This window comes from Rhineura floridana, chromosome 14 (genome assembly GCF_030035675.1).
Source record: "Rhineura floridana isolate rRhiFlo1 chromosome 14, rRhiFlo1.hap2, whole genome shotgun sequence".
NCBI lineage: Eukaryota > Metazoa > Chordata > Lepidosauria > Squamata > Rhineuridae > Rhineura > Rhineura floridana.
In genome coordinates this window covers 11959964-11972622 of record NC_084493.1, presented here as the reverse complement: position 1 = coordinate 11972622, position 12659 = coordinate 11959964, and the positions used below count along the sequence as shown (strand labels likewise).

The following is a 12659-nucleotide window of genomic DNA, read 5'->3' as shown; positions in this document are numbered from 1 at the left end:
AATTAAGAAACAAAGAAAGTCGGGCATAACAATGACTTTGATCCAGAGATGTCCTATGTGAGCAGAAAGGCACTTCTGTTTGCACAAGGCAGCCCTGCTGAATTCTCCCAATTCTTCCCTGTCTCACTACCACCTCCAGAGCCCCATGCTACACCATTCTGTGGGTTCATTGATCCTCTGGAGTGGCATTTGGCAGAGCACAGGGGGCTGTAGTGGGGAGAAGGAACCCAGAAAGCCTTGCTATGTAAGCTCCAGTCTGGATCATACCCAGTATAATACAAAATAATATAATTTGCGGGGGCTCATTTTACTATCGCATATACATATAAATGCAACTAGTGGATTAGCTCTCCGAGAGTAGAATAAGATTCAAGCCTGCATGCCTCAGGGATCATGTTTTTAAATTAAAAAAATTACACATGCCACTGAAGAAGATTACAGAGTTGAAAAGCATCTGGCAGTTGAAATTGCTAGTTGCCCTGAATATTGGCAATTAAATTATTATTCTCTTGCTTGTTTACAAACTATCATCTATATTTCAGTGTGGTTAAATTTTGTATTTTAAATAACTGTTTTGTTAAATATTTGATCATTTACACCTGAAAGTAACCTTAGTAAAAAAAACCTGTGTATTGTAATATACTCCTAACTTTTACGTTGTTTCTTAATTTTGTTTTGTCAAGGATTATTTCTCTTTTGCCTTGGTGTTTTTAAAAAATACCATGTCTCCTTACTGCCCCATTGTTGTCCAAAATATAACCATCCATGCACTCTACTAAAAGCAACATAGGCTATAAACAAAAGAGCCGAATTAAATTTGGTATCATTTTTTCTGTTAATTTACAGACAAAATTAGCATTGCTCATAGCATCCTAAACTGTGTGTCTTTCAGATTATCTTGAAAGAGAGAGAAGAAAAAAAAGGACGCTTATCTGTGGATCATACTATTCTGGGAGCTGATGAAGAACAAGAGGTGGAGGAGGTGAATCTGAATCTGACTTCTCATCCGTCAGAAGAACTGGCATCTCAAGAAGGTCAGAACCATAAAGATCAAACTAAAATATGTTACTAGCTGCCGTAATATCCTTAACAGTTTGTGTGTGTGTTCATGTGCCCTTGCACATTGTACCATTAATAAACCAGGTGTTCTGTGTCTTGCCTGTGGTAGGTAATAGGAATTTGGACCAGAAGGAGAGCTCTTGTGCATATCTTTAGTCTAAATTATAAGTGGAATGCCACTCCAGAGGTTCTTTTAGCCTTTCAGGGGGAGTAGGAGACTGTGATAGGAAGTTTGGAAGAGGCAGCTGAAGAGCCGTCATGCTGACATGGTGAATTGCATAGGGCCCTCAAGATCTCAGCCTGTAAATTTAAAAAATGCCATTATAGTTAATTGGTGGCTGTAGTTTAGGATTCCCTCCCCCAAAAAACAACTACTGTAGGACTACTGGTATAAGTGCACATATCTCTATAAATCTAAGATTTGTGTTGATTTGCAAAAGCAGGTTCTGTCAGAACATACGATGGACTAATCTGGTTTACAATGTTGATATTTTTAAAATTCTGTTTGGCTTTCAGTTAGTGAATGCTAATAACACTCATGTAGACCATTTACTGTTTTTAAAAGTGTCTAGTGGAATGAAAGGCCCTAGAGTGCATACAAGGCTACTACCTTGCTGGTGCTAACCAGCTCTGTGTCTGTTAAGTGCCTGAAGGGGTTGACTACCTAGGAACCACATGTACACCACCTTGGGTTACATGATGGAAGGAAAGAAATTTTTAAAAAGGAACGATGTTCTAACGATGGATGCAGATGAACTTTTGGGTACTGTTCTTGATTTTATTTTATTTTTCCTGTTACAGAAACTGGCCTGAGTGTGCCAAGTGATGCCTCACTCTCTCCAGCAAGCCAAAATTCTCCCTACTGCATGACTCCAGTATCCCAAGGCTCACCTGCCAGTTCAGGGATAGGTAGCCCAATGGCATCTTCAACTATAACGAAAATTCACAGCAAGAGATTCCGAGAGTAAGAGCTGTTCAAAAAACAATATCCTGCATGACTTATCTGAGGAAACGTTTCTTAAAGTCCAACTAGAACTGGACCAAAATGTTTTATCCACGTTCAACCCATGCTGCAAAGCACGGCAGCTCCTCGTAAATAAACTCTAACTATCCTAAACATAGTGTATCATAGATAGAAGGTACCTGCGCCCTAAATATCTTTTGGATAGCTTAGTCAGGTCCAACTACAAAAGAAGGGAAAAGAAATGTTACTAGCCAATTTTGATGAGAGGGAAATTTTCAACTTTCTGTTGTATACCACCTGTCTTAGTTATAGCTTTAATTTTAAGTGCCAGTCTTTGGTATTCTAAATGATTTTGAGATAATTCTTTGGGGAGATGTTTTAGTTTAGGAGGCTGAAGGCAGTGTTGCTTTTCTACAGATTCACTGAGAAGCAAGTGGCATGTAGGCTTAGTTTGGATGCTTCTCTGCCATATTCTCTGATATTTTGAAATTCAGAGCAACTTGCAAAATGAAAACAACCATTCTAAAATTGTACACAGTTATAGCCATAAAAATTAAAGAAGGTAAACATTCCCCAAAATGTCAAGAGAAAAAAATACTAGCTCTATCGACAAGCCTTTTAAAAACAGGAATGCTTCAGCAGCCAATAGTGAGGAGGCCAGGCAGCTCTCCTATAGAAGTGAATTCCAAAAATTCTAAGGTCCCCTTCCTGCATTCTTCTCAACCTCACCTTCATAAAGGATGGAACATAAAGCATCACCCTCCTTCTGAACTAAATATATAGGACAAAGCTCTCTCTAAGGAATGAAGGGCCTGGCCTATTTAGGGCTTTAAAACCAGCACCATAAATTGGCCTTGGAAGCAATTAGTCAGCCAAAGCAGTTGTGCTATGGCAAGATGCATTCATTCTCCATTGCCCAGCAAATGCGCAGCAGGAATGTGTACCAGCTGCAGCTTCTGAACTGTGTTCAAAAGCCAGGCATAGGTAACGCACTGCAGTAGTCCAAATGGACAAGTAATCCAAGCACAGGTGATTGAGACCAGATCAGAGAGGAAAGGCGCCCAGTTGGCTCATCAGCCTAAGTTGGTAAAAGATGCTCATAGCTGCTGTCACCACCTGGGATTCAAATAGCAAGGTGGAATCAAGGAGCCTCCCCCAACTGAACCTGCATCAGGCCCAGGAGAAGTGGACTGGAAGCCTGGGATATGTTGGCTTTTCCTTTGACACCATCATATGATACTAGAGTCGTCCTGCCTTTGGAAAACATAATGAGCTAAATTTATTGTATATATGTGCACACATTCACGCACACACAGAGAGCTCTTCCTCACAGTAGGAGCCCATGGTAAAGGTATGGAAGGCCTGTATCAAAGGCAGCCTTCTAAATAAGACCACAGAAGTTACTAGCCTGCAAAATGTTTTATTAGTGTGTTGGTGGCTTGTAGAGGCAGATTGCTCAGTTCTTTCCCCAGCAGCCCGATGTACCTATGCCGGGTAAAGAGAAGAAATGGAGCACTCCATGGCTTGCCCACCAGCCTGCTCACTTGCTGGCATGCAATTCCTTATTGCCTGTGGCTACCGGGTGACTGCTTAAATACAATGTCAAAGTGAATATGCCAAATCTGAAATCCCTTTTTAAGCATTCATACTGTGTGACTGGAGCTTGAGCAGCACACAGATATACTGCTTGCAGTGTAGAGGGAAAGGTTTAAGGTGATCTAGCAGTGAAACCCAGGGAGAGCAGGGTTCAAATCCTGACTTGTCCATAAAGTTCAGTGGGTGACCTTGGGCCTAACCTACTTCACAGGGTTGTTGAAAGAATAAAATGGGGATGGGAGAACCGTGTATACCACTGTAAGCTCCTTGGGGGAAAGGTGGGGGGGTATAAATGTAATAATAAAATAAATAGTTTTATGCTGTGTAGTTGATTAAAGTGTCAGGATATTTTAACATGAGCCCTTCAAGGATGAGCCAAAGGACTTCAGAAAATGTAAAAACTCTTGAGCAAAAGATAATAAAAGCAAATTGGTCTTCATGAACTTGGTCTTATTGTGTACCTTTTGAATTCACAGGTACTGTAATCAAGTTCTAAGTAAAGAAATAGATGAGTGTGTGACTCTCCTGTTGCAAGAGCTTGTCAGCTTCCAAGAACGAATTTACCAAAAGGACCCCATGAGAGCAAAAGCAAAAAGGAGGCTTGTGATGGGTCTGCGTGAGGTGACAAAACATATGAAGTTAAGCAAGATCAAGTGTGTCATAATTTCTCCCAACTGTGAGAAAATCCAATCAAAAGGTATTAATGATTATCTCTTGTGGGCCACCTTCTCTGATCAGGCTAAATCTAGTTGTATACTTAAATATGGAATCATTTTTATTTCTTCTGTCCTATGTTGTCAATTACTGAGTGGCTTTCAAAGAGCTGTGTGTAGAGCATGCACACACTGGGGCTTTTCTGTCTCCCTTTCCTCCTGCAGCTCCTTTCACCTTTTGAGGAAGCCACTGAAGAGAGTCAGAAGACCCTTCAGAATGGCCTGCAAAGTAGCATAGAGTCTGCAGGGGTTCTGGGTGGAACAGATGAGTGGATATCATGACATGCACACACACTCTTCATGCATTTTGTGTAAGTGGAAAATGCATGAAGAGTGTGTGCATGTCATGAAATCCACTCATCTTGTGTGAGGGATTGGATGCAATCCATTGGCCCGATTTCCACATAATGCTAACCTAAACCATGGCTCAGCATGAATGTGTGGCTCCCGAGAGGAGATCACGGCTGCTTTGCTCCTCTGGTGGTTCTGCTGCTGTGCTAAGACATGGTTTGGCTTAGTGTGTTGCTTGAACCTGGGCTAATAGTTTAGCACTCTTCAGACAAACAGCAAGCTATAACCAAGGTTTGCCATATGGCTTACAGCTCTCTCATCTCTCTTGCAGCATGCACATTTGTTCATTTGTGCTAAGCCATCGTTTGGCTTTAGAGTTACATGCTAATGAGGGCTTTTAACTAACTTCCTATCTGAGGCCTTCAGACTTTTTTTCTTTGAGAACCTTGGCTTGTTTAAAGTAGCAATTTATTCATCATTTCACTCCTGCATATGTAGCATCTTAAAACTGGCAAATTATATTTAAACATTGTTTTCTTATACTTCCTACATTGCCTGGGTTTTGAGCAACAGCCAGAACCAGCTTCTTGATTTAATGTGTCTCTGTGTTGCAAAGGTTTGTGACATCCACACATTTTTTGGTGTGCGCTGAAGCATCATGTGTAAAGGGTGTTTTGATTCATTAACCTGTGCTCTTATGTACAGCATACGTGCAGTTTCTATGCATTGGAAATGTTTAGTTTGCCTTAAATATTTGCTTATTGATGTAAAAGTAGGAGACTCAAATGTCCAGCTAATTATGAGAAAGTTCTTCACATTTTAATCTTCTGCTGTCCTCCCGGCATGTACCAAGGCGGACTGGATGAAGCTCTGTACAACGTCATAGCAATGGCACGGGAACAAGAAATCCCTTTTGTCTTTGCCCTGGGACGTAAAGCACTTGGCCGCTGTGTGAACAAGCTAGTTCCTGTTAGTGTAGTAGGAATCTTCAATTATTCAGAGGCTGAGGTAAGAGCCATAGAATTCACCTATGGTGCACTTTCTTGATATTTCACTGAGTTCCTAGCATTACTCGTGATGATGTCTGAATCAAAATTCTGTGTGTGGGTTTAAATGACTTGTGTTAATATCCCATTACTGAACTTGATATGTGTTTTGTTCATTTCCAAATCTATGAAGTAGACTATATAAAATTGTTGTTTTCACATACAAAATCATATACCTCGAAACCTTGAAGAGTACAGCAGTGCCTGCCTGTCTCAAACATGATACACAAGTGCCATAAAGAAGTAGGGTCAGGCTCCTGCTTCCAAATGAGCACTCATACAGAGATATATAATAGGTTCTTTCACATTTGTGAAGGAATGACTTGGAATGCGCATGGAAAAGCACCAGGCTTAAAACAAACACTAAAATCAGTTATCCATTTGACGCCTGAATATGGGACATGGCCAGTATCGTTTTCTCTAATTGGAAGACAAATTGGAGTGAGAGCCAGTAATGTCATATTCATTAAATATTAAGGAAAGTGGCTCACAATGTTTTTACAAACTGGAAGTCACTTATTTACTAGGGAGCATTCTGTTAAAGAGACACTCCCATTTTATAGTACAGTAACCATGCAGTGCAACACACAAACGTCAAATTTTCCCCAAATTTCAAATCAAATTGCTATAATTCAGATGTAATCAAAGGTGCTTATTTGATGTACACCTTATTACCATCCATAATTTTAGTTTGCACCCAGAATTTCAGCTAATACACAACCAGAATCGTTTTTGCTGCCACTATGAACACCTGCTTGATGCATTTCTTCAGCCAAGAGATACCTTCATGTGGCTGGTTGCTAGGGGCAGGTGGGTCAGTCTACTTCCGGTCCATGTCAGTTTCACAAGTGTTTACAAACCAGTTCCATCCTGCTTCTGCCTTTATTTAATTCTAAATTACACATTTTTAATGTATTTTGGGGGACTGAGAGCTCCAAATGTTGTGATATGAAAGTTCAAAATCCAAAAGAATTTCCCAAGCATCCCTACTAGGAGCACAGCATGATCTATGCATCTCCTACCTCTCTTAGTTCCTAGTCAGTGTGCAGTTTTCATCCACAATCCCTGTGGATCTAACATCTTGAGACCATCTACAGATCAGGTTGCTGCCGTTGCAACTATCTCCATCTGAGGTGCTGTGATGCAGTCTTTTGGTTGGAAAAAAAGAAGATTCCCCTTCATCTCAAAATTCCCTGGCCACCTATGTTATAATGCAGTGTATTATTTCAAGTTAATCTTTGACAAAATATGATTTATGGGAACAAGTCCTTCCTTGAAGCTATGAGAGCTTCAAATAAATGGATGCAGACAGAGTGGTTTCTTGGGGTGGCTTTCATCTCTTGCTGGGGTCTTTTTTTAGAATCTCTTCAATAAATTGGTGTCACTAACTGAGGAGGCCAGAAAAGCATACCGAGACATGGTTGCAGCAATGGAACAAGAGCAGGAAGAGGCTTTGAAGAACATTAAGAAAGTGCCCCACCATATGGGACATTCTCGGAATCCTTCTGCAGCAAGTGCAATTTCATTTTGCAGTGTCATTTCAGAACCCATTTCAGAAGTAAATGAAAAAGAGTATGGTGAGTGCATTTTCAAAACCATGCTTCTATAACAGAATCTTCTAAGAATTAATTAGCTTTCAACTTTTTTCCTTTTCCTTCAATGATCTGATGGTTATATCCTTCAGATCCTTCATGATCTAATGGTTAGATTTTATTATTATGAAGCAATTTTCTTGCCCCTTGGTCAGATTGGTAAGTGGCTCTGGGGAATTTTTGCTGTCTTTTGTAGCCTAGAGGCATCTGGATAGTCTGACTAAACAGTTTAATTATGGAGTCGCCTTCAGCTGTGAGCTACCTAACATGCTCCTGTGCTGTTTTTGTGGCACGCTAGTTAGTCTATAAGGGTTTATTTTTGGGGATGGATCGACATGTACAGAATGAGACCTCTTGGCAGGATGCTAGACTAGATGATCTCTACATTCAACACCACCATATAAGTCTACATTCCTGTAAATGTAAGCTTGGTTGATTTATTTAAAATAAAGAGTCCCTTTTTCCAAAATACTGCAGCCCTGCACAATGGGCCTCAATTCAGTGACAGGGCATATGCTGTGCTTGCAGAAGGTCCCTGCCAGCTCTTAACTTTATCTTGAACTGCATTCATCAACAGTGTGGTTGTCAGTAGCAAAAGGAATTGAATATGAAAGCCCCCCTGGGTTAAAGTTAAATTACTTCCTCCCAAACTCGGTTCTATCCACTAGAATAATACTTCAAATTGTTTTATCATTTTATATGAACCCCTTGGTTTTCTTTGGAGAGATGTTTTTCATTTAACTGATTCTTTATTAGTGTTTAAAGCATTTATCTGGAAGCCTGTATGTATTCCATTCTTCTGCATTCTTAATGTTAGGTAGGTGGCAGTAGTACATGGAACCTAACCTATTCTCCTTCTAAGTGACGACATATCTGACTGCAATTTCTGCTTTCTTGCCATTCTCCCCCATCCCACCCCAAGCATGATGCAATTGAATTGAAAAAAATTCAAAGAAAGCTTTTCTCTGATACCCTATGAGAAAAGTGCTAAATTTTCACTGTTCCCACTTGTATGGGGCTGGGTGGGAAATGTGTATACAGCAAGTTCTTAAAAGCAAAACTATGGCTCTCATTCCATGTCTATCATTCCCAAACCTTTCTGATTTCCCCCCCTCAGAAACAAATTGGAGGAACATGGTGGAAACATCAGATGGACTAGAAATGTCTGAAAATGAAAGAGAGGCCTCTTGTAAGGCTGCTGCTCCAGAAAAACCTGGCAACAGTAAGGCTTCTGCTGATAAGCAGCTTCCTCTAGCCACTGTTGGGATCGTCACAGTCACAACTCATGGGAAAGCACTAGGTGGAAAAGAGGAAGCGAAGCCAGATGACAATCTGGAATGGGCCTCGCAGCAAAGTACAGATACAGGATCTCTGGACGGCAGTTGCAGGGATATTTTGAACTCCTCCATGACCAGTACAACCAGTACCCTTGTCCCAGGAATGCTAGAAGAAGAGGAGGAGGACGAGGAGGAGGAGGACGAGGACTACACCCATGAACCTATATCTGAAGAAGTTCAACTCAACAGCAGAATTGAATCTTGGGTCTCAGAGACTCAACGGACTATGGAAACGCTTCAGCTTGGGAAGACCCTTAGTGGTGCAGAGGATGAGAACGTTGAACAAAGTGAGGAGGAAGAACTTGAAACTCCTGAGCAGGTTGATTTGGTCATTGACAGTGAGGAATGGACAATTGATAAGTATGCAGGTAAAGCCCAGCAGAAGCCATCCGTCTGCAGTTCCCTGGATACAAAGCATACAGACTCAAATTATATACCATAAACTCAAGCACAAACTCAGGAAACTTTAATATTTTAAAACTATCTGTTGTAAGGATTGCAGCCATTGCTTTATGTGCTTCATCTCAGCATTTTGCACTGTGTAACATTTAATATGCATATTTAATTCACAAATATTTTTGTAGCTGTCATTACTTTTTCCATTAAGAACTAGAGTGTATGTGCATGTGTGTATAATGAATATTTATATCTTTCCCAGAACCGATTATGTGTGTTGAAACTGTCAGTAAGCATTTTTTGTACAAGAAAACTGTTTGCAAATGACCATTTTTAAGCAAAATTATTCTCAAACTATAACTTTAAAATTCTTACACTTTTTAGCCTGGCAATAGTGACCAATGTTTGCGTTGTCATTATATTATCTTGAAGATATTTGATCACATCTTAGTGTACCAGAAATTGGGTCAGAATGAATTTTTTCAGGGGGCTTTTAAGATACCTAAAACCTAATTGGAATCCTAGCTAAGAAAAGAGTTAGAAAGATGCACGTCAGTCAGTAACTTAACGTGAACATCTTCTTCTTACTGGCCTCTTAGGATATGTGTTTCACAGATACACTTTACAGATGTTGGCTGTAACCATCTGAAGTGATTTGGCAAGGCATTTTGGGAAAGAGCAAATTCCTTTTTGATTCACTTCTTTAACATTGTCACCATGCCTGAAGGACTGCAGCAAGGGACCCATTAATCACAGTGACTTTTCATTGTTTGATTTTTTAAACTTTACTGTTTTGCAGTTCTTTGACTGTTTTGCAGTTTTCACATCTCAGGAATGCTAGTATAAATTTATAAATGCTATCTAAATGTAAGAACTCAAGTTTAAGAATTGGATATTGAAAATTCAGCAGAATGTGAGTTTGCATTGGGGCTTGGGTTTATTGGGGGAAGGGAGGGGGACGTTGTGCATTAGTATGTGTTACTCTTGATCACCTCTTTTCGTTTATAGCTTGGGATCAGTAATAAAAAGTTGGTTCTTGTGAACTCTTTTGTAACAATTTGCCCCAAGAGAGCATAATGTCATAATAGTAAAGAGGTAGAAGTGATTTGGGCTGGGTGGGAAATCTATTGATTTAGGGGACAAAGTCAGGCTTCTTTACTGTTAGGCAAATCTTTTGTTTTTGATGCTAAGTTCTGCATGCGCTGCATTTGAATTTTCCAACTTTGTCCATTGCAGAAGATTATGAACTATACCTGGAAAAGCTGCATGGAAAATAAGAAATCTTTGGTGGTGAATGTAGAAGGGTTGTAAATTCATTGGTAGTGCGGACTTCTATAAAGGATTTCACAGTTAGGTTGTTCACTTAATTATTTAGGACCAATAACTTCAGCATCTTCAAAACTAGCTTTTTATATTTTACAGACAAAAATCTGATAGTGTCTTAGAATCTCATATTGTCATCAAGGAATGTAACAGAAAAAGCCAGTTTGAGTATTTGTGCACATAGCTCTTTGATATATGTGGCACAGTACATGTTAAATAGAAAATTGAAATTCTGATATGACAGGATGCAAGTAGTCCTTTTTTTCAGGGTGTCCACAGATTGACATTTCTCCACCCCTCTATAAGTGCTAGTAACACACATTAAGTACCTTTTTTAAAAAAGTTTGTCTTTCTTCTGAACCTGCTTTGTCCCTTGGCAGTTTACATAAAATAAAGTATATATGTACATCCAGTTTTTCAGCTGTTGGTTTCAAATTCAGTCAATGAATTCTTCCCAGTTTGCTACCAGATGCAAAATTTCCTGTCCAGAAATTTCTTGTGCAAAAATTGCAGCAGATCATCTTAGGGCAAACAGGACATTAGTGGAAGGAAGCCATCCTTTATAAAATGTTCATTCTGAAAAGTGGCATCTGAGCCTCCAGTTGGAAATAGAATTTGTATGCTTGTAAAATATGTTGGCTAGTATTAAGGTTTTTTTCTGGTGTAGTAGACCGAAGCTGTGCAATTCTAGCATCTTCTGTAATAAGCATCCATGTTCTGTTCCTTTTGATGCATTATCTTTCAATACCATGATAGTTCCTGGTTGGTTTGTTTTTTATTAGCACAATTTTTATACTGGCATTTAAAAGTAGATTCTTATGCACTGTAAAAGCCTGTTTCAGCTATCATATGTAGGTACAAATGTAGGACAAGTTCAGCAAATATTTGTGCTCTTTGAAAAACTTGTTTAGCAAATTTTACTAGGGTTAGTGGAAGAAGATGAGAGTTACAGGGTGTGAGGAAGTGTAACAGGATCGAACTTCCTTAAAATGATTGGTTTGAGGTGCCTATGTGAGAAAAGTGTTTATTAAACTGTCCAGTATTTGAATAAAAATAGCTTGCCCTGGAAAATGGAGCACAAGGTGAGCTAATGCACTTGAGCCTTTGGCAGGCCAAACAAGAGCTTGGGGTTTGTAGGCCGCTAATAATACAGCGCTCAATTCTTAAGAGTTTGTGGCAACCAGTAAACCCCATTGAACTTATTCCCTCCCCTGGGTTAAATTTTAATCTCTGTGTATTTACAGACTAGATGCTTGATCAGTGACTGGTGTAGTGTGTTGACCTGCTATTTTTTTAAATGGCAGAAAAGGTCCTTTTGATTAATGCACTTCTGTGAATTTTGAACTTAATAGAACACTGGGATACCTTGGAACGTTTATTGGGTGGGTGAATGTACACAGTGTAGTTGAGACCAGTTCTTCAGCTGGAAGCTCTTAAATTTTAATAGCATGGAGACAAAAAGTATTGTTTGAAAAGCTGCTGTTTGCTGAAATTGTCATAATATTTTGTATGTGTGATGTTGTGCCAACTAATCAAGTTGCTCAGTTTACCAAATTTTAGTCACTAATTCAATAGGAAGATTTTAAAAAGTTACGAAGCCATAAATGGAAATCATACAGCTTTATATACCCAGACCTGCCCTGCAGAAACAGAAAATGTCTAATCTTAAACCAATTAACAGTTTAAAACATCAGCATAACTGGCACAGCCCAATTAATGTTCATATGTGGTTAATGTATTTTTAAAGACTATAATAAAGTAATGTCTGTTAATCTTTGATACCTTTACATTTGTAGAAACAACGTAGGTTTAAAATAGAAAATCATTATGAAATTACTTCATGAACAGGTTCTGTCTGTTTTTTCTTTTACAAAGGATAATTGTTCTGTCTACCATACCTTTTTGAGTAATAACAGCTTTTTGCACTATGTAAATACTAGTGGGGGTTCTTCAATAATGAATAAAAATGATTATAAAAAGGTGGCTGTGTGGTTTTTACACCAAGCTGTTAATTGTTGTTCACGCTCTCTGTGTCAAGATCATCGTGTCAAAATCCAATCAAATTTTCCAACTGGCTGTATTCAAAAGTGGTGGCTAAAATGGGCACTGGGGGACAGTGTGCCGTAACTCCAAAATAGGAATGCCATTCTTGCACACAGTATAAGTACGTATTGCCTCTGCCATCAGTTTTCACTAGTTCTACTGAGCTGGGGAGGAGGTGACCTGGTTGGCCACTGTGAGAACAGGATGCTGCCCTAGATGGGCCACTGGCCTGATCCAGCAGGGTCGTCTTATGTTCTTATGTAACAAGCATAGAAGAGACTGGGCAAAAACAATCATCC

At 39.4% G+C, this 12659-nt stretch overlaps 1 protein-coding gene across 3 annotated transcripts in view; it reads left to right on the top strand.

Annotated features, from left to right (window-relative positions):
• Positions 1–12296, top strand: part of SECISBP2L (SECIS binding protein 2 like) — a 42895-nt gene extending 30599 nt beyond the window's left edge. For all 3 annotated transcript variants that reach the window (XM_061595181.1, XM_061595180.1, XM_061595182.1), the window contains exons 13-18: positions 893–1034; positions 1861–2023; positions 4096–4316; positions 5477–5631; positions 7030–7246; positions 8379–12296. In XM_061595181.1, the coding sequence (XP_061451165.1) occupies positions 893–1034; positions 1861–2023; positions 4096–4316; positions 5477–5631; positions 7030–7246; positions 8379–9040 (1560 nt within the window). In that variant the 3' untranslated portion in view covers positions 9041–12296. The remainder of the gene's footprint in view (positions 1–892; positions 1035–1860; positions 2024–4095; positions 4317–5476; positions 5632–7029; positions 7247–8378) is intronic.
• Positions 12297–12659: the final 363 nt, after the last annotated feature.